The sequence below is a fragment of the Trichechus manatus genome, unplaced genomic scaffold, assembly GCF_000243295.1.
Source record: "Trichechus manatus latirostris isolate Lorelei unplaced genomic scaffold, TriManLat1.0 scaffold00068, whole genome shotgun sequence".
NCBI classification, from domain to species: Eukaryota; Metazoa; Chordata; class Mammalia; order Sirenia; family Trichechidae; genus Trichechus; species Trichechus manatus.
The window spans coordinates 734089-760236 of NW_004444004.1; the positions used below are offsets into that span (position 1 = coordinate 734089).

At 37.8% G+C, this 26148-nt stretch overlaps 1 protein-coding gene across 1 annotated transcript in view; it reads left to right on the plus strand.

Annotated features, from left to right (window-relative positions):
* Nucleotides 1–22112, plus strand: part of DNAAF6 (dynein axonemal assembly factor 6) — a 34271-nt gene extending 12159 nt beyond the window's left edge. The window contains exons 5-6 of the mRNA XM_004379746.1: nucleotides 16355–16440; nucleotides 21983–22112. Of these exons, the coding sequence (XP_004379803.1) occupies nucleotides 16355–16440; nucleotides 21983–22112 (216 nt within the window). The remainder of the gene's footprint in view (nucleotides 1–16354; nucleotides 16441–21982) is intronic.
* Nucleotides 22113–26148: the final 4036 nt, after the last annotated feature.

Below are 26148 nucleotides of genomic sequence, written 5' to 3' on the forward strand. Positions count from 1 at the left end.
TTCAAGGAATTTAAGAAGATGGACACCTAACAAATCATTGCAGCTTGGTATGGTAAGCATATATTTAGAGGCATATACCAGGTACATGGTGACCTAAAGCAGAAAGGGATCAACTCTGATTGGGTGGATAGGATTTCTACAGTGGGCAATAAGGGCAGGGAAGGCATTCCACGCAGAAGCAAGAGCATGTGGAAACATATCCAGGCATGAAATTGCATGGCATATTGAGTAAGGGGTGAGTATAACAAGAATAAAGAATAAGTGTGGACAGTGGTGTACTATTAAACTGGCTCTGAAAAAATTAAAAAAAGAAAGCCCTGATTTGTAGCTTGAGTTTTATCCTGAAGGCATGTTAATGTTGACATCCGCTGCCATTGCTTAACCCCACTGGTAAGACTCAGACTAAAGAGGTTGTTGACCCCATGTCAAGTATTTCTTGCTCAAATTTATAAGCTTATTATTCCTGTTTATAATGTGGCATTTCCTTAAATCTAAGACACCATCAAACTGTAAATGTGTCATTTATTTAATAACAACTTCTCGGGGAAAATGAAGCACATTACCACATTAAATGTACACATTGATTGTGTGGAGCATCCCAATATCAGAAACATTAAAATGTGGGGAAAATTAAACCTTAGAATTGGCAAAATATGATATTTAGGTCTTGGACCTGGTCCATATCTAACAATCCAATCCAGAGACTTCAAGAAAATCTCTACTTAAGCTATGGAAGGTAATGGGAGTAGAGAGCCCAATTTGTTTAAGTGCAAGGAGTGATTTGGGGTTTAAATATGCACAGGGGATAAACTTTCACTGAAAACACAATAAAATAGTATTTAAACACAAAATGCACAAGGGATCATCCTTTCCTCTACCCTTCTCAGACTCTAGATAAGAAAGCAAGATTTGTGAGTCCTAAATCAAAGTGAAGGAGCCCTGATGGCACAACAGTTAAGCGCTTGGCTGCTAACTGAAAGGTTGGCAGTTCGAACTCACCCAGTGGCTCCTCAGGAGAAAGATCTGGTGATCTGCTCCTGTAAAAATTACAGCCAAGAAAACCCTATGGGGCAGCTCTACTCTGTCATATAGGGTCTCTACGAGTCAAAATAGACTCAACGGCACCCAACAACAACAAATCAAAGTGATGTTCCTAAACAAAATTCTGAGTTAGGAACATGTATGAGCAAACCTTCCATTCTTTCCTTCTAACGTCAAACAAAAAACCCCATTACCCAAATTCTTCCTGCCTTATTATTATCCTTTGCTCCTCTATCTCCAAGTTTGTAGCTGCCAAGCTTGTTGTTGTTGAGTACCGTCGAGTTGATTCCGACTCATAGGGACTCCATGTGACAGAGTAGAACTACCCCATAGGCTTTTCTTGACTGTAATCTTTTATGGAAACAGATCACCAGGTTTTTCTCTTCCAGAGCTGCCAAGCTACCCTTGCCTTAATCTCGCTATTAGAGATACAGCCAGGCCAGTGGTTTACAGTTTGTTTTTGAGTTGCAAAACCTTTTTTTAAAAAACAATTCTACGAGAAAGCCCAATATATAAAACCTATAAAAGTACCACTGTCTTCACTGAAAGGGTACTGCCACCCATGAGGCAGCTCCTAAGACAATGACTTGGGCTGTTTGGACCACAGTTTGCTAGATGCTGATTTAGCATCTCCTCCTTAATTACAGTTGAGAAACTAAGGTCAAGCTTACAAGGTTTCAAATACTCATATAAATTAATAGAAGAATAATAAGAGAGCCAGAGGACTTCTTTGTAAGTCACACACACACACACACACATACACACGCGCGCGCGCGCGCGCGCGCATATTATTTTTTTAACCGCATGGGTAGAAGACCCCTGTCTTGTTTTTTTCATTTTATTTTTCCTTTCTTTCTCTCTATACTCTCTATTCCTCCCCACAAGGCTCCCACTGTAATGAGTTTGATATAGATTCTTGAATACATATGTATTGATGTTTGCTACAATTTTTAAAAATTCAACAAGTATTTTTTGAACACTTAACTATGTGCCAGATACTAGATCTATAGTGTTGAACAAAATAGACAAGGTTCTTCTTCTCTCAAGTAGCTTACTGTCAAGAAATCAAGGAGTCTCTAAGCAAGCAGTACAGTGTCAGCTGTTAGGTGGGCTTACCATACTTTCATAAATTTATCCAATAAGGAAACAATGAGCCCAAATGGATATAGTTTATTACTTACACAGACAGCATAAGCAAGATCAGCATGGTGTCAGCTCCCTGTGTCCCTTTGCCCACAGGACGAACTAAAAAAACCCATTACATTGAACCAAGGGGCTAGATGACAGGCAATGTGCATGGTAGGCAACTTGGTTGAAGAACCAACTCTAAGGCTGCACCTGCATCTGGACCCAAGGGGAGCAAAGTGGAAAGTCCTGTGCCTTACTGGAACCAGGGAGTTGGATGAGGAACTGCCTTGTGGAAGCCTCCCACTAGATAGGGAGTCTTCCACAAGGTAGGGTGGCAGATAAGAAACGTCCTTGAGGCAGCTCCTCACAAGACTGCCTATCTTCCCATGTTCCAGGAGGATCACAGGACCTTCTGTTGAAACCTAGGTCAGACTGCAGTTGAGCCTTGCCTGCATGGATACGTGCAAGGTCACCAGAATGCCATGGTGGAGCAAGTTCCCTACACTTAAACTCTATAAATAAAAGTTTTTATCCTATTTGTTTTTACTTACCATCATATTATCATCATCATCATAACAAACATGTACATAGTGCTTACTGTGTGTGAAGCATTTCTCTAAGAACTTTACACGTAGTAACTCATTAATCCCCACACCAACCCTATGAAGCAGATGCTATTGTTATTCTTATTTTACGAATGAGATTGCTGAAGCACAGAGCAATCACACACCACTTAAGATTACAAAGTTAGAATGCGGCAGATCTGCAATCTGAACCCAGGCAATTTGAATTTGATAGAAGTATGTGCAATGTGATTTGAGCTCAAAGAAGAGAAAGTCCAAGCAGACTTCACAACAGAGATGGCATTTGACCTGGATATTTGAAGGACACATAATGCTTTGCCCGGCAGAAAAGAGCAAAAAAGCTGTCCGAGCAGAGTGAATAGCATAAGCAAAGGCATAGTGCTGTGAAATCGTATGGTGTGTTTTGAGAACTATTTGTGATGTTCTTGGAGCCCCAGAATGCAGTAGAGTGAAGTAATAGAAGATAAAACAGAATAGGTGGCTTAGAGCTAGTTGTGAAAGCCCTTGAATGTCATACCATGAAATATGAACTTTATTTTGTAGGAATTAGAGTTGCTAAAAGTTTTAAAAGCAGGTGAGTTAAATGATTAGATGTATATGTCAGAACAGCAACTCTAGTGGCAGTGTGAAGGTTGAATTTGATTGTAGTTATGGTGAGTGATATGTATGAGTTTTGGAGACTGATGGTAGGAGAACCAGTTGACAGACAGTTGCACTAGTCCTGGCGAGAGAAGTAAGAACCTGGACTGTGGCAGTGGGGATAGAGAGAAGAAAATGACTTTAATAGTCATTTTGGAGGTAGCATTGATAGGACTTAGAAACTGGTAAAATGAATGGGTGACTAGATGAATGGTGATGACATTAATCAAGATATGGGAGTATAAAGTGGTTTATCTCTGGATGGCAGCAGACTTAGTGATGGTTTTTATTTTTGCTCATCTGAATTTTCCATATTTTTTACAATTACCATTTTTGGAATGAGAGTAAACAACCAAATGGTGGTTTTGTTTGTGTGTTTGGCGGGGTGGGGGTTGGGGGTGGAGTGCAAAAAGAAGACAAAGTTCTGGGAGAAATATGTTAAGTTTTGGTTTTTTGAATGTGAAGTGCCTGTAGGAAATCTTGTTGGAAGTATCCAGTATGCTGTTAGAAATACAAATCTCTGTGTAACTCAAGAGGAAGAACAAGAGATTATTTTCAGAGTTGATGGTGTTTGCTCTCTGCAGGAGTTAGAATATACCACCACAGAGTGCTGACTTTGCATTAGACTTGAAATGAAATGGAACTGATTTTCAGTGGTATGGCAGGGTAGGGGTTGAGAGGGATGTTAGGAAACTTTCAGGAATGGTACTAACTTGGGACAGAGTAGGTAGCCCTTGGGATGGAGCCAATAATCAGAGACAGAGTTCAAACAGAAGCATTATAAATTCCCAATCTAGTTCCAGGCTAGGTACTAAAAACCAAAAGGAGGTAGATTAGCGAAATGAGACTGGGATTGTGGCATGGCTTTAGAGATACAGATAAAGATGATGGGGAAGTCAAAAATCTGTCATAGAAATAGGGTAGAGAAACGGGGACCAGCCTGCCCCTAAAAAACAGGACTGATTGAGGTACCAGACCTCTTGGGTGCCAATTAGAAAAGGTGAAAAAGGAACTTAAGATATCAAAGGTATGTAGGAAGACAGCCTGGATTCCCCATAGGACTATTTGTGGTAGGAAGTGGGATGGGTGCAGTGGGAAAGCAGGTCAGATTCCTATTTTCACCCATGGGTGTTGAACAGCAAGCCATCTCTAAAATCTAAAAATGAATGGACTGTTGATATATTGCCAAATGGCCCATCGTTTGTTCTAGGAGAGGGGGAAAAGCAGCCTGCAGATAGCTTGATAGGCCTTTTGAGCTAGAATGGATACATAATATTTTGATGCTCCTACTTTGATGGAGCTATGTTGATAAGGGAACATTCTGATGTGACCTAAAAAAACAAGCCATTAAACCTGGTTTTTTAAATCATCACCTCTTCCCTGAGCCTCACTCATTATTTTTTCCCTTGTGTACTTTATGTACTTTTCTTAAATTTGTGGTAAATATATAGATAACAAAACATTTGGCATTTCAACAATATTCACATGTACAGTTCAGCAACATTAATTACATTCATCGTGTTGTTCAACCATCACCCTTAACCATTCCTGAATTTTTCTATTGCCCTTAACCAGAAGCTCAGTGTTGCCTAAGCATTGTGTCTTTCTTCCCCCTCCCTCTCATCCATCCTTGGTAACCATTAATAAACATTGATCTCTATATACTTGCCTATTCTAGATATTGCATATTAGTGGGATCATACAATATTTGTCCTTTGGTGACTGACTTATTTCACTCAGCATAATGTTTTCAAGGTTCATCCATGTTATAACATGTATCAGAAATTCATTTCTCTTTATGGCTCCTCACCGCATTCTTAAATTTCACTGAGAATGTGGTGAGAGTCAAGGATGGGATAGGGTCAGTCACCATCTAACAGACACAACCAGGAGTCACATGTTTATCACAGGTATGCATCTCTACTTGTTTGGTTTTTTTTTATGTACATCTCAGAAACGGCTATCAGTCATTCTGAGTAAAGTGTCTGCTCATCCTCTGGGAGTTCACTTGTTTCTTGAATGGTCTGCTTCTCAAATCCTGATTTCTCCCTTAGGTTACAGTAGTCATATTTATTTACTTTTAAAGAATAAATAGATTTGACTATGTAATAATAGAATGGATTCTCTGTTCCATTTAAAATTCTAGAGGATGAACACCTAGTTTTTTTGGTAGTATTTCCGATTAAGCTAACAGTATTTGATTGGTTATATATCAGACTGTGTGGCAGGGAGAGGGATATTTGAGCTATAATATGATTCCTTATTATCAGCTCCAGGCAGCACAGTAAACCTTCAATTAAATGTCTAATAGTTGTCTCAGTAATATGCGTAAATTTATAGTGAATATCATAACACTTTCATAATGATGGTGGTGGTAGGGAACGAATACCCCCTTAAGAGCTAATCTAATTGTGTAGACTTAATGTATTTCTGACTAAAAGTAAAAAAATATATGTTTAAGATTTTAAATAATACCAAAATTAATAGAGTTGAAAATAAAAGCTCCTCATAATATAAAAGAGAGAGTTAGTTTGAAATAGGCTAAGGGTCAGAGATGGAATAAGGATGGATGATGTCCCTTATATATATAACTTGTCAATAAAAATCAGTAATTTTGTATTTTGATGGTATCATTTTGAGAAGGTTTCATCAAAATATCTGAATCACAAGATCTGGGGTACTTAAGGGAGCTGGCAGTAACTTCTGAATCCATGTAAGCAGATTCACAGACTGACCCTGGTAAACACCAATATTTGAGGGATCTCCAAAGGAAGAGGAACTTGAGTAGGATATTCAGAGATGGGGGGAAACCATAATAGTATCTACTGCTATAAAGAATTAAAGCAGGATTAGGATGCCAAAGGAACTGATAGATTTGTCAGTTATGAAGTCTTTGGTGACATTTGGAAGAGAGCAGCTTCACTGGTGTGGTGGAATTCAATGCCGGATTGAAGAAAACTAAGAAGTGAATAGAAAGTGAGGAGGAGAAGGCAAAAAATATAGATTATTCTTTGAGGAAGTTTGACAGTGAAGGAGAGGAGAGAGAGGAGATGGTTGTTAGGAGGAGGCAGGGCTTAGGGGAAGTTTTTTGTTTGTTTGTTTGTTTTAGGATTAGAGATTTAACTATGCTTTCAGCTGATGACAAAGACCTATTCAGCTGAAAACAAAGACCTATTCATTTATTCATGTAATATTTATTGAGTGCTTACTTGGTGTCACTAGTGCTGATGAACAAACAATAAAAAAGCAGTCATAATATGGGCCTGTAAGGGACTTTTAGAAATGGGTGGAGGTATTTTTCATTGTCGCTATGATTGCAGTATGTTATTGGCATTTTGTACTCTTAATACACAGGAACTAGGGATGCTCTAAATCCTGCAATAAAAGGATCAGTCCTGAACAATGAAGAATTCTCTTGCACAAAATGCCAGAAGTGCTCCCCTCTAGTTTGGAAACACTGATTAGTGTGTGTGACCACTTAGCAGCATTCCATCCATTTTGACTATTCCTTCTCGAAACTCTTCTTTTTTATCTTAATGACCCCACTCTGTACTGGTTTTCTTCCAAAATCACTGGCCACTCCTCATCTCCTTTGCTCCAAAATTACTGGCTCTTCCTCCTCTGCCTTGAATTCCCTAGGAATTACCTGTGTCTTTTTTTTTCTTTATCTATTTTCTTTCTATCTAGTCCCATGGCTTTAAATACCATTTGTCTCTCTAGTCCTGTCCTCTCCCATGAGTTTCAGATTCGTAACTGCTTATTTGGCATCTCCCACTTGTTTAATAGACAATTCAAACCTAACATGTCTGAAACAGAACTCTTAGTTCTCTTTTCCAAACCTTTTTCTCCTTCATCTTCCTCATTTCAGTAAATGGCAACAGCATTGCCATTTGCTCAAGCTAAAAACCTAAATCATCCCTCATTCCTCTTTCCATTTTACCTCACATTCAATCCATCAGCAAGTCTTATTGGTGCTACCTTCAAAATATATTCTAAATCCATCTGATTTTCATTGACATCATAACTACTATCCTGGCCAATCACCATCATCTCTCACCTGGACCATTATGATTCCCTCCTGATGCATCTCTCTGCTTTCAATCTTGCTTCCCTATAGCCTTTTCCATACAGTGGCCAGAGAGATCCTTATTAAAAGTAAATCAAAATCATGTCACTTCTTTGTTCAGAACACTTAACTGGCTTCCTATTGCATTAGAACAAAATCCAAACTCCTTAGCGTGACCTACGAGGACCTATATGATCTGGACTCTACCTACTCTTTCACTTTCATCTGATGCCACATTTTCTTCCTTGTTCATTGTTCTAACCTCCCTAGCCTTCCTTCTGATCCTTCGGTATACTAAGTTATTTCCTGACTCCTTTCTGTTCATTCCACCTGGAATATTCTTCCCTCAGATAATGGTAATTTTACCTCTTCCTTTCCAATAATTTTACCTTTTTTTTAACTGTGCTTTAAGTGAAAGTTTACAATTCACGTTAGTATCTCATACAAAAATTTATACATACATTGTTATGTGACCCTAGTTGCTCTCCCTATACTGTGACAGCACACTCCTTTCCACCCCGGATTTCCCGTGTCCATTCAACTAGCTCCTGACCCCCTCTGCCTTCTCATCTCACCTCTGGACAGGAGCTGCCCATTTAGTCTCATGTATCTACTTGAGCTAAGAAGCACACTCTTCACGAGAATCACTTTATGTCCTACAGTCCAGTCCAATCCCTGTCTGAAGAGTTGGCCTAGGAAATTATTTTAGTTCTGGGCTGATAGAGAGTCCAGGGGCCATGCTTTCTGGGGTTCCTCCAGTCTCAGTCAGACCATTAAGTCTGGTCTTCTTACTAGAACTTGAGTTCTGCACCCCACCTTTCTCCTGCTCCATCAGGGACTCTCTGTTGTGTTCCCTGTCAGGGCAGTCATTGGTGGTAGCTGGGCACCATCTAGTTCTTCTGGTCTCAGGCTAATGGAGTCTCTGGTTTATGTGGCTCTTTCTGTCTCATGGGCTAATACTTCCCTTGTGTCTTTGGTGTTCTTCATTCTTCTTTGCTCCAGGTAGGTTGGGACCAATAGATGCATCTTAGGTGGCCGTTCACTCTCTTTTAAGACCCCAGATGCCACTCACCAAAGTGGGATACAGAACATTTGCCTAATAAACTCTGTTATGCCAATTGACCTAGATGTCCCCTGAAACCATGGTCCCCAGATGCCCACCCCTGCTACTCTGTCCCTCGAAATGTTTGGGTGTATTCAGAAAACTTCTTAGCTTTGGTTTAGTCCAGTTGTGCTGACTTCCCCTGTAGTGTGTACTGTCCTTCCCTTCACCTAATTCTTGTCTACTATCTAGTTAGTGAATACCCCTGTCCCTCCCTCCCCACCCTCATAACCATCAAAGAATGTTTTCTTCTGTTTAAACCTTTTCTTGAGTTCTGATAATAGTGGTCTTATGCAATATTGGTCCTTTTGCAACTGACTAAATTCACTTAGCGTAATGCCTTCCAGATTCCTCCATGTTATGTTTCATGGATTCATCGTTGTTCTTTATTGTTGCTTAGTATTCCATTGTGTGAATATACCATAATTTGTTTATCCATTCGTCCGTTGATGAGCACCTAGGTTATTTTCATCTTTTTGCTATCGTAAACAGTGCTGCAATGAGCATGGGTGTGCATATATCTATTCGTGTGATGACTCTTATTTTTTAGGATATCTTCCAAGGAGTGGGATTGCTGGATCATATGGTCCTTCTAGTTCTAGCTTTTTAAGGAAGTGCCAAATCGACTACCTCTTATTACTTTCTTGTCTGATTGCATTGGTTAGTACCTCCAGAACCATGTTACATAATAGTGGCGAATACTGGGCATTATTTATTATTTATCACCTTAATTAGAATGCTCGAGTGTTTTCTCATTAAGCCTGATATTGGCTTTTGGGTTGTGTGTTAAGGAAGTATTCATCTATTCTAATTTTATTGAGAACTGTAAGTAAGAATGGATGATGAATTTGATCAAATGCCTATTTAACATTTGTGGAGATCATATGATTTTTTACTTTTGATATATTAACTTGGTAAATTATATTAACAGATTTCTTAATATTGAACCATCTTTACACTCATTCATTCATTCAATCAATATTTATTGAGTACTATGATGTGCTGTGCACTGCTCTAAGCACTGAGGATACTGTAATAAACAAAACAGACAAAAATGACTGCCATCACCGAGCATACATTCTAGTGCAAGAGACAGACAATAAATAAAATAAATACATAAATTTTATTGTATATTAAAAATCAAAACCAAACCGGTTGCCATCAAGTCAATTCTGACTCGGTGACCTTATAGGACAGAGTAGAACTGCCCCATAGGATTTCCAAGGAGTGGCTGGTGGATTTGAACTGCTGACCTTTTGGTTAGCAGCCAAGTTCTTAACCACTGCGCCACTAGGGCTTCTATTGTATATTAGAAAGTGATAAATTCTATGAAGGAAAAAAGAGCAAGGGAAGATGATAGGAAGTACTAGGGTTGGTGGCAACTGCAGTTTTTAAATGGTGTGGTCAGGGAAGGCCTCGCTGAGAATCAATATTTGATCAAAGACTAGAAGGAGAGGAGGAAGTAAGGCCAAGATGTTGAAAAGATTATCTAAGTATATATTTAAATCACCAAGATTTAAGATAAGAATTAATGTTAGAAAGATCAATAGTGAATGAGGAACTAGTCTTAGAGAAATTGGAGGGAGTGATCCAGGAATTGGTCGATGATTGCAACGAGGAGGGTGATGGGTGGCATAGTATGAGGACATGAGATTTAAAAAAAAAAAGTTGGAGTGAAGGGGCAGGCCCAATAGTATGAGGGTGATAAGAGAAAAAAAAGACACAAATGTGAGAAGTCTGTAGGGGAAGCAGTGTCATCAGGCGAGATCCAGATTTCAGTTAGACTAAGAAGTTGAGAATATTCAAAGAAGAGCCTTAGGATATAAGGAATGATATCTGATGAGTTCCAGAGGGCCTAATAGAATGGTTGCATTTCAGGAATTGGTGAGGGATGGAAAATTGGCACATAACAGGAGATATGAAGATCCATGTGGGAATTAGTGGGTGATATGGAATGATTTTGAGTTTGAGTCTTCTTGTGGTTATTGACTAAAATAATAATGAATATTGATAAAAGAATAATGAATTTAGTTCTAGTGGCCTCAAGACAGATAGTGATCATGAGGCTGTGAGTTTTTTGGAGTGGAGTGGTTACCAATGGAGGTATGAAGGCCTGTGGATGAATACTCTTACTCTAGGGTGAGCTGAGCTTACTCTTGACTTTTGTGAGGGAAGAGAGTCATATTTGTTTGATCCTGTAAGATAGGCATAGTAATATTGTAATGGAATATTTCAAAATGATAGCATTATAGAAAATTCATCCATTAATTTTAAAAAGATTATCTCTTGAATTTGTGCCCAAGTTTTGGAGAATACCTACCTCTACATTTTTATTCTTCAGAGGTAAATATTTATATAGTTTCAAAGTAGGGTTCAATCACCTTTAATTTTTTTTTAGTTTCCTACAGATTATCATTGCTCATAAGAGTTTCTATAAAATACCTTAGTATGGCTGCAATTGAAAAAATATCTCACATTGTTACATAATAAGAAATCAAATAATTGAAGCAATTCAGAATGAAACTTACCTACACTTTCTCTGTTAATCAAAATTTCCCAATGTTGTTAAGTTTTAAATGGAAATTCAAATAGTCTCAACTTCTTTCCTAAGAATCAGATGTATTGGAGGTGGTTGCTATATTCCTGTCAAATACATTTTTTACAATATTTAGAACTTATGAATTAAACAAGAATATCTTCCAAAGTGTCAGCCCAAACCCTTCTGTATGTCTTAAGCTTCACTGCAATTTCAGTAAATAGTGAAGACTGGCCAAGTTACATATAAGATCTGTTTCACTTATGCTCCTGTTCTGGTAGTCATGAAGTGCCAATTCAAGAGGAAACCTAGAATGGATAACCTACGTGGAACACTGCTATTTGGACTTCTCATGTCAATTTTTAAACATCTTGTAATATGATCATGGACACTGAGGAGCTGGGGAGCCTGTATTAATAATCACTTATAGATTATAGGAATGTGATCTCTTCAGGAACCATCTTGTCAGATAAATCTGTCAGAAGAACACGAAAGGAAAGAGAAGATTTAAAATTCAAAATGAGAATCCCACAATAATGATCCCCCTCATAGGCTTTGGTATATTAAGCCAACTCTGTTACAACACACAATGGAGAATAAACAAAAGACCATGGAAAAAATTTGGAAGCAATTTACCCTACCTTTATCCCTCTCCAGGAAAACCCCAGAGTGAATTCCTAGAGAGAGACTAACCAAGTAGTTTTAGCTACTTACCTGAAGACAAGCTGAAAGCAGAAAGAAGAGATCTCATTTTTCCTGTTACCTTTTATTTACAAGGCCAAAAGGCAGAGGTTTAAACTAAAGTTAGTAATGGGTACTGTGGTGGCCAGCCTCCAAGATGGCCCCCAATGATCCTCACCTCCTGATATCCTCCCCTTTGTGTAGTCCCCTCCCACCCCGAATAGCAATGACCTGTGTAACCAATAGGATACTATAGAAATGAAAGACTGTAATTTCTCAAGCTAGGTTAAAAAAAAAGACATTGTTGTTTCTGCCTTTCTCTTCTGGATCATTCATTCTGGGAAGAAGACAACAGTTGTGTCATGAGAATACTCAAGCAATCCTATGGAAAAGTTCATGTGGTAAAGGACTGAGGCCTCTTGCCTATAGCCATGCTAGTAAGCCATCTTGGATGCAGATCCTCTAGCCCTAGTCAAGCCTTCAGATGTCTGTAGCCCCAGTCAGTATCTTGACTAAAATGATAGATCCTAAGCCAGAACCTTCTAGCTAAGCTGCTCCCAAATTTCTGACCCATGGAAACTGTGTGGTATAAATGTTTGTTGTTGTTTTAAGCCATAAATTTAGGGGGTAATTCGTTATGTAGCAATAGATAAATAACAAGCAAAAGATAACTAACATGTGTCACAACCAGAATTCAAACCCAGGTTTGATTCCAAAGGTTGAGCTCCCAAAGAGTTGAGAGTTTCCCATGAAAAATTTAGCAGTTTTTCTTAGTTTACCTATTAAAAGAATTCATTCTTTGAAATGAACTTAATTTGCATCCCATATAAAGAGAGGGATATCAGTTCCTTTAATTGTTTGGTCAGTGACATCCTGTCTTTACTACTGCTGGATAAGTTAGGTCTTTGGTACAATCAGAAGTCATTTAATAGCCATGTCTGTTTTCCAGGTATTATTTGAAAGTATTTCTGAAGAAGCCTGATTCATGTTTTAGGAGGTGTTTTTCTATTAAGATTCCTCATTGAATCTTTTATCTTGTGAGATATTAATGTGTACCATTCCAGTTAATTTGTCTCTTATCCTGTCCTTCCTCTGAAACCATTTTAGTATATAATTTTAATTTCTTTAAGGGGAAAAATTAGCACGTTATTTCTGAATTACCCTTCACTAGAATTGCAAATGATTTTAATAACCACTTTGAAGTTCTACCCAAAAGTTGTACCTAAATCTCACGTAAGTCATAGTTCTTTTTTCCTTCCTCGAATGTCATTTCAATCCTGGGGAAATAATCCTTTTTATTTTAGTTTCAAGACTGAAGAAACAAATATTTGTATCCCTTGATCTAGGTGACATGAGTCATCCTGAGAGTAAAGAACATCTCAACTCAGCTATCAGGCCTGACTGTTATTACAGTAAAAATGGGACTTTCTTTGTCCAATTAAAAAAAAAAAAAAACCCAAACTCGCTGCCATCAAGTCGATTCCAACTCACGGTGACCCTATAGGACAGAGTAGAACTGCCCTATAGGATTTCCAAGGAGCACCTGGTAGATCTGAACTGCTGACCTTTTGGTTAGCAGCTGAATGCTTAACCACTGTGCCACCAGGGCCCCTTAGAATGCTTATTTACTTTGAGATAGAGCACCTATACTTCTTTGAGAAATGTTCTAATTTGTCTCACTTAAAGCATCTTCCATTACAAAGATCTGAATTTTCAAAACATAAATTAGGAGGTAATTCTCTGTTTAATGAAATATTTGCCACAGGGTTTATTTCAACAGTAGCACCTCTGGAGCTTTATTTACAAATATTTGTTTATATATATACAATTTAATAAAGGAAAATGTAACTCATAGGCATGTATTGGTGCACATACTTAATCTTGCAAAAATACTATTGCCTATTTTAATATTCTTACAAGGAATTCCAATTTCTTCCATTACTTATTTGATATGTATTTCCCAAATAACCTATTGTTTCATTATGGCCATTCCAGCTATGAAATCACCAGACACCTAATATGTCAACACTTCTAGCTCCTTATAGAGAAGGCTTGGTAATTTACCTTAACCTGAAGTTGTTTTTGGAAAGTATACATCAATGCCATCTCATATATATTTTATTTTTGGAAAGTGTATACTTTTGGAAAGTGCACACCTATGCCATCTCATATATATTTTATCAACTGCCATCAAAAAGAGAATGAATTAAATTAGAGCAGAGATCTTTTTTTTTAAATTGAAGTAAAATACACATAACATGCAGTTTACCATTAGTGGCATTTATTATGTTCACAGTGTTGTGCAACTATCACCACTGTCTAGTTCCAGAACATTTTTATCACCCCAAAAGGAACCCCCCCCAAAAAAAACCATTGCCGCTGAGTCGATTCTGACCCATAGCGACCCTAGAGGACAGAGTATAACTGCCCCATAGGGTTTCCAAGGGGCAGCTGGTGGATTTGAACTGCTGACCTTTTGGTTAGCAGCCATATCACTTAACCACTGCACCACCAGGGCTCCAAAATGAAACCCTGTACCCATTAAATAATCATTCCCTGTTTCCCCTTTCCCCCAGCCCCTGGCAATAACTAATCTGCTTTCTGTCTCTATGGATTTGCCTATTCTGGATATTTCATATAAATGGAATCCTACAGTATGTAGCCTTTTTGTGTCTGGTCTATTAGCATAATGTTTTCAAGGTTCATCCAGGTTGTAGTGTGTATCGGTGCCTCATTTCTTTTTATGGCTGATATTCCATTGTATGGTATATGACAGTGTGTTTATCTATTCATCTGTTGATGGACATTGGGGTCATTTCCCCCTTTTGGATACTGTAAATAGTGCTGCTATGAACAAAAACATTATGTACAAGTTTTTGTTTGAACACCTGTTTTCAATTATTTTGCATATATACTCAGGAGTGGAATTTCTGGGTCATATGGAAGGGAGATGAGACATTTTTAAATGAAATCTTACTGATCCAATAAATAGTCCTTCTGGAGAGGTTCGTATAGTTATTTCTCTTTTGTTATGTTAACAACCTTGCTGGATTCCTATACCACCCTATGAAATGTGGTGTGGAACAAAAGGACAAATATTGTATAAGATCACTATTATACAAACTCATGAAAAGGTTTACACACAAAAAGTAACAATCTGTGATGGTTACTAGGGAGGGGAGGGATGAGGAGGGAAAAACACTAAATAGACAATAGATAAGTGGTAACTTTGGTGAAGGGTAAGACAGTACCCAGTACTGGGGAAGCCAGCACAACTTGACCAAGGCAAGGTCATGGAAGCTCTTAACTCCCTGAGGGACCGAATTACTGGGCTGAGGGCTGGAGACCATGGTCTCGGGGAACATCTAGCTCAATTGGCATAACATAGTTTATAAAGAAAATATTCTACATCCTACTTTGGTAAGTAGTGTCTGGGATCTTAAAAGCTTGTGAGCGGCCATCTAAGATACTCCATTGGTCTCACCCCATCTGGATCAAGGGAGAATGAAGAAAACCAAAGACACAAGGGAAAGATTAGTCCGAAGGACTAATGGACCACAACTACCACAGCCTCCACCAGACTGAGTCCAGCACAACTAGATAGTGCCTGGCTACCACCACCGACTGCTCTGACAGGGATTACAATAGAGGGTCTCAAACAGAGCTGGAGAAAAATGTAGAACAAAATTCTAACTCACAAAAAAAGACCAGACTTACTGACCTGACAGAGACTGGAGAAACCCCAAGAGTATGGCCCCTGGATACCCTTTTAACTCAGTACTGAAGTCACTCCTAAGGTTCACCCCTCAGCCAAAGATTAGACAGGCCCATAAAACAAAATGAGACTAAATGGGTACACCAGACCAGGAGCAAGCATGAGAAGGCAGGAGGGGACAGGAAAGCTGGTAATGGGGAACCCAAGGTTGAGAAGAGGAGAGTGTTGACATGTAGTTGGATTGGTAACCAATGTCACAAAACCATACGTGTATTAACTGCTTAATGAGAAACTAATTTGCTCTGTAAACCTTCATCTAAAGCACAATAAAAAAAATTTTTAAAAGTAGATTAGTGGTTGTCTAATTTACTGGAGCCCTGGTGGCACTAAGTTAAGCACTCAGAAAAAAAAATGTGGTGTGGGAGTTTATACCAGGAGACTACAAGATGGCATCACCTACCCAAACCCAACATGAAAATTAACCATTTTTTATACAATTGCCCACTGATATAAACATGGTTGAAGGTACCCAACTCTAGCAGGTGCACTGGCATGCACCTTCAGAGAATAAAGATTACAAGCAAGTAACCAAAGTGTTTCTATACAGCTTTGGAGTCAGACCAAAGTTAAATCACAGATAGTTGTCCCGGAGCCACTTACTAAACTTCTCTGTACCTCAGTTTCTCCATATGTAAAAATGGGCTAACAATACCTACGTCTCAGGATTGTTAAGAGAAAAAGGCATAGCCTGGCACATAGTTGATGCTTAAGAAATATTAGTTCTCCTTTCCTCATATGTTCTTAGTCTTCAAATTAACTCTGTTCTCCAAGACATTATTTTTCTTCTCATTTTCTCTTTCAGGTTAAAATTAAACTACCAAATACAAACCCTTCTGACATTAAAATGGATATTCAGGAAATGATTCTTGACCTCCGTACTCCTAATAAGTGAGTAGCACTTAGGATTGGAATCGTGTATTATAATATTGAGTCTTTAGTCAATATTCCTTTAAAAATATATACATAGTTATTTTGCATTACTCCCTAATGTCTGCCTGTTTATGTTGCAAAACAGAAGAAAAGTGAAAAAGCCTGTTAACCATTCAGATGTCTAATCTACCTAATATAAACATCAATATATTTTCAAATGCCTAGATTATTCTTGTACTTTGCAACCAGATGTTTGGAGTGGGTCTAGCCCATCAAAACACAATCCCTGACATTCATATGCAGTTTGTTTATCTGTCAGGAATAATGGCTGGAAGTGAAAATCAGTATTACATGTAGTTTTTTATACAGTGATGTTGTAAGAGAAGCAATATCTTTAGATTTTATGAATACTTGAAGCAGTATGTTTAAATTTGTTGCATATTGTGGGGCTCTAAGGTTAAATTTGATTATGTTCATCTCAAAGATCAACAAAAGGTCCTGTTTCAATTGCTTAAAATGAAAATTCTAACAGCTAATTTATCACTAGACCCTCAGGTTGTGAAATAATACAGATGATCGTGGAGTAATTCAGTTAAATATTTTGATATTTACAAATATAGTTTTGTTATTACACAGGTTCAAATTATATTCCTTAAGCATTTTATATATATATATATATATATATATATATATATATAGTAAAATTCTGATAAAAATTGTTTATCCTGAAACATGGGTAAATCAGTCCTGTCTTTCAAAACTAACGGTATAAAGAGGGAATTGATGGAACATGGTGTGTGTTAGATAAAATATGTAAATATCTGATTGCTTTGTTCACTTTTCATTTGGATGTATAGCAGTAAGCACACATTGGTTAACTGCAGTGGACCTTTCTCTGTAACTCATGAACATTTCATACTGGGTAGAGGAGCAGGCAGCTGCCAGCACATTCTCTTCCTTCCATTGTCAGTAACTATAATTTTCCTTTGTTGATCTTAGGGCTTCAAGAAAATAAAAAGTAAATCTCTCCTACAAAAGATCCCTATGTGCAATGTACATAGCTTAATCTTGAATTCTACAGTAGATGCATTTAACCCAAAATGATCTACAGATGAATATTTGTATATCAAATATTTTCTCACTACTTCCATAATTTCAAAAATGTATTATCACAAAAAATTGTTATAAAAATTACATTCACTATTCCTACCATTCACTTGAAGGAATATTTTACCTTTTTAATTGCATATTATATACACATTTAATTCTTCCACAGAGCCTTTGCAAGGAAAGTTAGTTAAATGAACAGTCAATCTTTTATGATATTTGCACACTTGTTAAAAGCATACACATATCTACACACCATGGAGTTAATTTCCGTTTCCCTAGCAGTTCTCCCTGTCTCCATCAATCTTCAGGCAGCTGCTCTGGCTGTGCTGTCATTCCAGATATCTATCAGAGCCCACTAAATGAAAGACTCACAGAGAGATACTTTTCCACATAGGACGCTGGCTGTACTAAGACATTTCGTTCATACTCTACTTGTGTATTAAATACTCAGTGCAGACAGATATTGTCTCTTAAGAAAATTTCATTAATTAAGATAGAAGACAGAAAATAGAAGATAGAATTAAGGTTTTTATCACTTTTCTTAAATACTTGAGCATCTTTCGGAGCCATGCTATTACCTGAAAGTGTATTATCAGAAATGTCTTTTTTTCATTAGTTTATTGATATGCATACCTACTTTCTTTAGTTTCAGAGGAGCCCTGATGGCACAGTGGTTAAGTGCTCGGCTGCTAAACAAAAAGTTGACAGTTCAAACCCACCAGCTGCTCTTCTTGCTTGGTGGTAATGAGTTCCCTATATCTCTCTGCTCACTCCTCTCTTTTATATCTCAAAAGAGATTGACTCAAGATACAACCTACTCTTGTAGACTGAGTCCTGCCTCATTAACAAAACTGCCTCTAATCTTGCCTCATTAACATCATAGAGGCAAATCACATCAGATGACAAAATGGTGGACAATCACACAATACTGGGAATCATGGCATAGCCAAATTGATACACATTTTGTGGGGACACAATTCAATCCATAACATTCCACCTGTTGGCCCTCCCAAATTCATGTCCTTGCCACATGTAAAACATATTTACCCCATCATATTATAGCAAAAGTCTTAATTCAACTCCAAGTCCAAAATCCAAAAATTCCTCTTTATCTGTGAAATCTAGAATACAGGTTATCTGCTTTCAAAGTACAATGGTGGAACAGCCACAAGCTAGACATTTCCATTACAAAGGGGAGAGACTGGAGGGAAAGAAGGGATAATAGGCACCAAGCGATTCAGCAGAACACATTACATTGGCTCTCAAGGCTTGAGAATAATCTTCTGTTCTCTGAGACCATTTAGGCAATGGCCTTGCCCTCCAGACTCTGGGTGTTGGCCATGCTCTCTGATTCTGGGTGGAGGTTTCTCAGCCCTGGGCTTCAGCTCCGCCCTCCAGGCTCACTGGAACGGTTACTCTTCTCCCTTGCATTTGGGTGGCCCCATTCTGCTAGTCCATCTGAGTGATGACCCTACCCCGTTGGGCAGGCCCCGTTCTTCTGCACCTTGGGCATGGTAGCCCCACCCCCTCAGCTTTGGGCAGTGGATCTGGGCCCTATCCCACTGACACTCATGAACGACAGCCCCATACTCCAGAACCGACTTGGTGAAGATCTGACTCTTTGAAACCTAGGAGGCTGTGGCCCCACTCTTTGAAACCCCAGAGGCCACGGCTCCACCCTTTGAGACCCCAGGTTGTGGCCCTACCCTTTGAGACTGAGGCAGCTCTGCTTCTTGTGTTCCTTGTCTCTTCAGCTTCTGCTTCCTGGTTCTTTGACCTCTCCAGCCCTCGGGCCTCTCTGCCCACATCTGCCCTGCTGGGGCAAATGTTCCAAAGCACTTTAGCCCCACTGATAAGTGCCTGGAGGTACCCCACTCCACCAGTAAACTTTGCCTGGAAGGCACTCAGCTGTCTTACTCCATGGGTCGGCAAGCCTAGCTCCACCAATAAGTTCTCAGAGACACCCCACTCCACCAGGAAGCCTCCTGCCAAAGAACTCAGCAGTGGATTGGCCCCAGCACTGTCTCGCACTGGTTTCCTGGTTCTGCTGCCACCATTTTTCTGCTGATGCTTCTCGCCATCTGTGCCGTCTCCAGCGTAACAGCTCTCCCCACTTCCTTCTGGATCCTCACTAGAATTGTCTTTGATGTCCATAATTCCACCAACAGTCTCTTCAAGGTGATCTAGGCTTTTACTATCAGGCACTTTAAAACTCTTCCAGCTTCTATCCATTCACAGTTTCAAAACCACTTCCACATTTTAGGTATCTGTTAGAGCAGCACCCTACTCCTGGTACCAAATTCTGTCTTAGTCATCTAATGCTGCTATAACAGAAATGCCACAAGTGGATGGCTTTAACAAAGAGAAATTTATTCTTTCACAGTATAGGAGGCTAGAAGTCTGAATTCAGGGTGCCAGCTCCAGAGGAAGGCTTTCTTTCTCTGTTGGCTCTAGGGGAAGGTCCTTGTCATCAATCTTCCCCTGGTCTAGAAGTTTTTCTAACCAAAAGATTGGCAGTTTGAACCCACCAGCCGCTCCACGGGAGAAAAGAGCTGGCGATCTGCTTCCATAAAGATTACAGCCGGAACCCTATGGGACAGCTCTACTCTGTCATATAAGGTTGTTGTGAGTCAGAATTGACTTGACGGCACACAACAACAGCAACATATCTCACAGTACTAGTCTATAGTAATTATTCAAATGTCATTTTGTATGACTTGAATATTTACTTTCCATTTATTTATTCACTCAACAAAGTCTTCTGCTAGACACTGGGGGAACACCAAGATAAGATACAACGCTATCCTTCTATGAATTGGGTCGCTATGAGTCGGAATCGACTCAACAGCAACAGGTTTGGTTTGGTTTTTTGGTTAAGTATTTGTAGAATTTTATTTTGTTTAAATACAAATCTCAGTTCAGAAATCAAACAGTAAAACAAACTAGACAAAAATACTTCCCGTCTCCTAAGAGCCTAATAGGTTACACTGTTTCTATTGTTCAAAATTTTAGTATGTGAAGCCATACTACTGAGGACTAGACAGAAATGCAGGGATAGATGGATAATTCCAATGGCCACTGTCTCTTGTGAATGTATTTCTCTCTGGACAGAAAAGTGCACATTACCATTGGAACTCCTTCTTCAGTTGATTTATAGTTGTCTTTTAGTGCAATAAAGCTACCACCACTAAACTTTGCTTTCTTCTTAAAGTGAATATATTATCATTTATAGAGTAAGGAATAAAACATATCTAACTCCTAGCACAAACCTATACTGTAAGCAGCTTATAAAAAGACAGACTCTGAACATTTTTTGTGCCCATTTCTTTTTGAGACACCAAATGTCATAGGCTACATTAAGGATACTTGCTATTTCATTACTTTAGGTGAAGGGAGCCGTTTCTCCTACCCCAAATATCTGGAATGGAACAAGGGTCACAGCTAAATTCTCCTTTAGGTTCTAGAGATTTGTAATAAATACTTTTAATGAGCCCAGTCTCTTGGATTTAGGTCTTTGAAAATGAATAAAGAAGGAATTGATTTTTAAGGATTTTGTTCTCAAATACGAGTTCTCTGTTCATGTACTCAATAAGTACTCCTTAAAAACACTGTATTCCTGTAATAATTTGGATCTCATACCTTCTAAAAGAGCTTTTGAATCCACTTTTTATAGAGATCTTCGGGCCTTCTCTACCAAGAATGTGAGGGTAACAAATGTTCCATCCATTTAATTTTCTTCAGATACCAGCATGTATGGACCCCATGCATAATTCAGATTCATGCCACTATGTCAGAATTATGGACATCTCAACCCCCGCAGTGCATCTAAAGCATACAAATATCCAGCAACTGAGTCATAAACCACAAAATAAACCCAGAAATCTACCATAGAGAATTTTTGTCAATGTATAGTAGAAAGAACAAGAAGCAAGCAGAGAGGAGCACTTTCATTGATTTGCTATTGAAATCATTCCAGGCCTGAGTTTCAATAACTACACGGGTGGTAGAGGCTCAGCTTAAAGTTGTGTTAGCAGAAGTATTATAGAACCATTCCAGTTTTCGGGTATCAGTCAGCCATATTCCACCGACATATAAGTATGACTGGCAAAAGACCTGTCCAACCAACTTATGGTTGTAATGGTTCTATTTGTATACCTGTAAACATAGCTTAAGACTATGTTTACACAATACAAAATGAGGTCAATTTAGAGAAAAAGGAGCGGGGAGTCAATTCAAATGCTTGCATTTTGAAGGCCAAGAAGCTAGTATACTATTTGTGTTATTTAGGCATATTTTTGATACTGTGCTTATATTCTAAATACTGTTTTGTTTGTTTCTAGCATTATTCTGATGGTATGTGTTGCTTTCTATTGTCTTATCAAAAGTAATATCTTCTTGTTTTGACTTTAGGAAGCTGATTCTAGGTTCTTGTTTTGTTTTTTTTTTTTAGAAAGCTGTTGCTAGCCCTTCCCCATCCTGTTGAACGCAACAGTGCCAAAGCTGTCTATATCCTAGAGTCTGAGACTCTCGAAGTTACCATGCGTATGAAAAGAGAGTTGGATTTCGTTAATTTCTTCTGAAACTACATGAATAAAGAGGAAAAATGATCAAATGGCACTGGTAAAAATTTAAAAAATAAAAACACTGGTTAATGTTTTCTGTATTCTCTTTATTATTCTGACATATTTTAGACAGGGCCTAAATTAAATTCTAGTGATATTCTGATCATTTATATGGTCCTTTCTTTTATTCTGTTAATAAATATTGTTTCCGCATACTAATGAGCTGTTACATTTTATAGTGATAACTGGATAGAATATTTACAGGTTAACCGATTATTACATGGTCAATTAAATAACTGAAATATGACCATGAAATGGTTGGTCCACTAATTTCACTAGCCTGAAGAACTGAAGCCAATCAATTACACTATGATGCAATCAGTTGCATAGCAATTGGACATTATTATCATCAGAAAAGTTAATTTGATTGTCTTTTCACTGATTTGATCAAATGATATAGTGTTCTCTGTTTGGGCTCTTACTATTGTTCTGGAATATGCAGGTAACAAAGGATTATAAATAGTTTGATGCATCATCCTAACCACTTGAATACAAAATACTCTTGAACACACAGTATTATTTGGCTTCCTCAGTTCTGCTTTCAATGCTTGGATCTAGTTAGGTTAAAAATAATTTTCCTTATGTGCGCTAATAATTAACAATGCCTTTTGGGGGTACTGTGTTTATACTTCATCAATTGCAATCCTTGACATTTAAAAGGAATATAAAGAAAAGTGTGGCACATTTACAGATCCTGTTTTCTGTCATTCCTATCTTCTTCTTAATTAGACATACCTATTTTTGTGAATTGTGCCAATGCCCCCTGCCTCTTTTGTACTGTATTGCGTAAGTTTTATTTCATAATTATTTATGAATAAACTGTATTATAAAGCTTGTGGACTTGGTCTCACACATCATTGCAGAACTGTGGAGTTTTCTCGGTGTAAATTTTGAAAAGAGAAAAACAACTAAAAGATGTTCATCACTTCTATGTAAAATATTAAGGGAATACTCAAATATTTTGTAGAGTTAATTATGTAGATAACTACTGGGCATCTAGTTTGTGACTAGATCAAATAGAAGGAAACAACTGAGATTTTGGGGAAAAAAATACCTATGTTAAAACACTAAGCTATTATAGAGAATTTAAAATGTGAATTATCACCATGAGTTTCTTTAGTGGGGGGAAATGTTGAGGATGGGATTAACTGAAAGGAAGCTAATGAATTTAAGTCCATGATGTGATAGGATCAAAAGAGAGCCCTACTTTGCTTTCTTTATGGCCTTAGCATCTTTTTTTTAAGGCTATATTTTAAGAATTTAAGATTACACCCAAGAGTATAAACTCTGGGGCAAGCCTAAGCAGCAACCAATATTTTTCTTCTCTAGAGAGTAGCAGTGAGTCAGTGGAAAATGTATCTCTTTTTCCTATGTACTGGCCCCAATTACAAACACCATTATTACTCAAGCTGACTGAATGTGTACAAGTTGTCCCTGGAAAAGAAGATAGAGCATATCCAGGCCAACTTGAATTGGGCTTTTGGTTATGTGATGCTGTATCAATTATATAATGAAACAGAACTTCAAGAACAATGAAATGTGATACAGTAATTTATACCCATCTAAAAATCATCCTGCTTCACTGTCCTTGGCCTCAGAAGTAGCAACTATAGTGGTTTTATTGTTTTGTTTTTAAGCTAATTCACAGGATTTTCTTTCTTTAAAGAGAATAGTCCACTAACATGAATACAGAAATGAGAATCCAAAGGGAAATTTATCTTATCGGCATTTTCCAGTGAATCTTAGCCATTGTAAGGGGGACTGGAAGTTAAAACCATAACTGGTATATCATTAACCTACATTTGCTTCTCCCTCATAAGCTTCTTTATCTCATTCTTTTGCTCCATTATCTCCAGTAGCTTTTGGGGAGATTAAATAATTCATTCATTTATTCACTCACTCATTTATACATTCTTTCAACAAATATCCACAGGCCTGGCACTGTTTTAGGTGCTGGGAATATAGCAATGAGCAAAGCACATAGGTTCCTGCCCTCATGGAGCAGACAGTTTAGCAAGTGAGACAAACAATAACTAAGTAAAAACATAAATATATATTTTCAAGTTATTGTTAGTGCTATAAAGTAAAAGAATGGTTGCTTTGAGACTATCGGAGAAACCAAGCCTAGTCTGGGGGGCAGAAAAGGCTTCCCTAAGTTGTTAACATTTCACCTGAAACATGATGGATGCCCAAGACTTAACCAGGCAAAGAGGGTATTGGTGGAGAAGAGAACAGTAAGACTTCCAGGTGCAAGGAGGCAGCAAAGGTGAAGACTCAGGATGGGAAGAGCTTGGAGAGGTCAAGGAAAATGAAAGCCAGTGTGGCTGGAGTAGAATGACCCTGGGGTAATGTACCTGAAGGTAGGCTGGAAATGTAGGTTAGGGCAATGTCATAATAGATCCTTGGAAGCTAAGGTAAGGAATTTGGATTTTATTCTAAGTGCTTTGTAGAAGAGAATGTATTGGGAGGCAACAATGGAAGTGGGAAGACCAATTAGGAGGCTACTGCCATAGCCCAGTCAAGTTATTATTCTACCAGAAAAACCAAACCTCTTGCTGTCTAGTCAATTCTGACTCATGGTGACCCCATGTGATAGAGAGTAAACTGCACTCCATAGGGTTTTCATGGCTTTGACCTTTTGGAAGCAGATCACCAGTCCTTTCTTTTGAGGTACATCTGGGTGGTTTTGAACTGCCAACCTTTCAATTAGTAGCCAAGGAATTGTTTGTGCCACCCAGGGACCTTTATTATTCTACATGTCATCCTAAATAAAATTAATTTTTGGTTTTTTCTAATTAGAAAAAAAAATACATTCTTTAAGCAGGAAACTTTCAACAATTTAGAAAAGCTCTTCTAAAATAAAGCAAAACTAAAAATCACCTATATGCCAACTAACCATAAATAACCACCCTTATCATTTTAGTGCCTCCCTCCAGCCTTTTTTTCCCCAAAGTGTAACATAGATACTATTCTTTTTCCTAAATGGGATGATATTGCACAAACTAGTTTTATAACCTATCGTCTTTTAATTCCAAAATGTATTATTTTTATATATATCATATTGTTTCTGAATTCTAATTTTATTGCATTGTGGTAGGAGAGTGTGACAAATGACCCATATGTATTTGAAAAGAATGAGTATTCCATAATTGTTGGGTACAGAATTCTATATATATCAATTAATTCAAGATTTTTAAACATGTTGTTCAAACTTTCTCCATCCTTAATTTCTGGTCTGCTTTATCTATCAACACTAAGAGAGATGTATTAATATTTACCACTGATTATAGATTTGTCAGTGTCTCCTTGTAATCCTGTCAATTTTTGCTCTATATACTTTGAGGCTAAATTTTTAGGTGCACACAGATTTAGAATGTTATAGCTTTCCTTTTATCAGTATGTTGTGATTCTCTTTATCTCTAATAATATTTTTTGCTTTAAAGTATGTTTCGCTTAACACCCTAGCTACATCAGCTTTGGTTAGTATTGGCCTGGCATATCTTTTTCCATCACTTTCCATAACCTCGTATTACGGGTATGACTTTTATAAACAGTATGTAGTTAAATTTTGGATTTTTAATTCCAATCAAGATTCTGTCTTTAAATTCATAAGTTTTAGTCCAGTTACATTTATTGTGATTGATGATAGATTCAGATTTATTTATATAATTTATTATGAGATGTGTCTTTTATTCTTCTTTTCTATACTTTTTTTTCTCCTTTCTTTCCCCATTGATGTTTTCATTTTTTTAATTCTTCCCCTGCCCCCCACTGGTTTGGGAGTTAGACATTCTGTTTCTTTTCTTTTTTTTTAACTTAAAATGTGTTAAGGTACTCTATAGTTCTACCCTTCCTTAAAACAATTAAGGACTTAGAAAGTTTTAACCCAACAATGCCCCTCCCACTTTGTTTTTATATGCCCAAATTAGTCATCATCATTATTATTGTTTTATACAGTCAATGCTTGCTTAGGTTTACCCACATTTTAACCAAT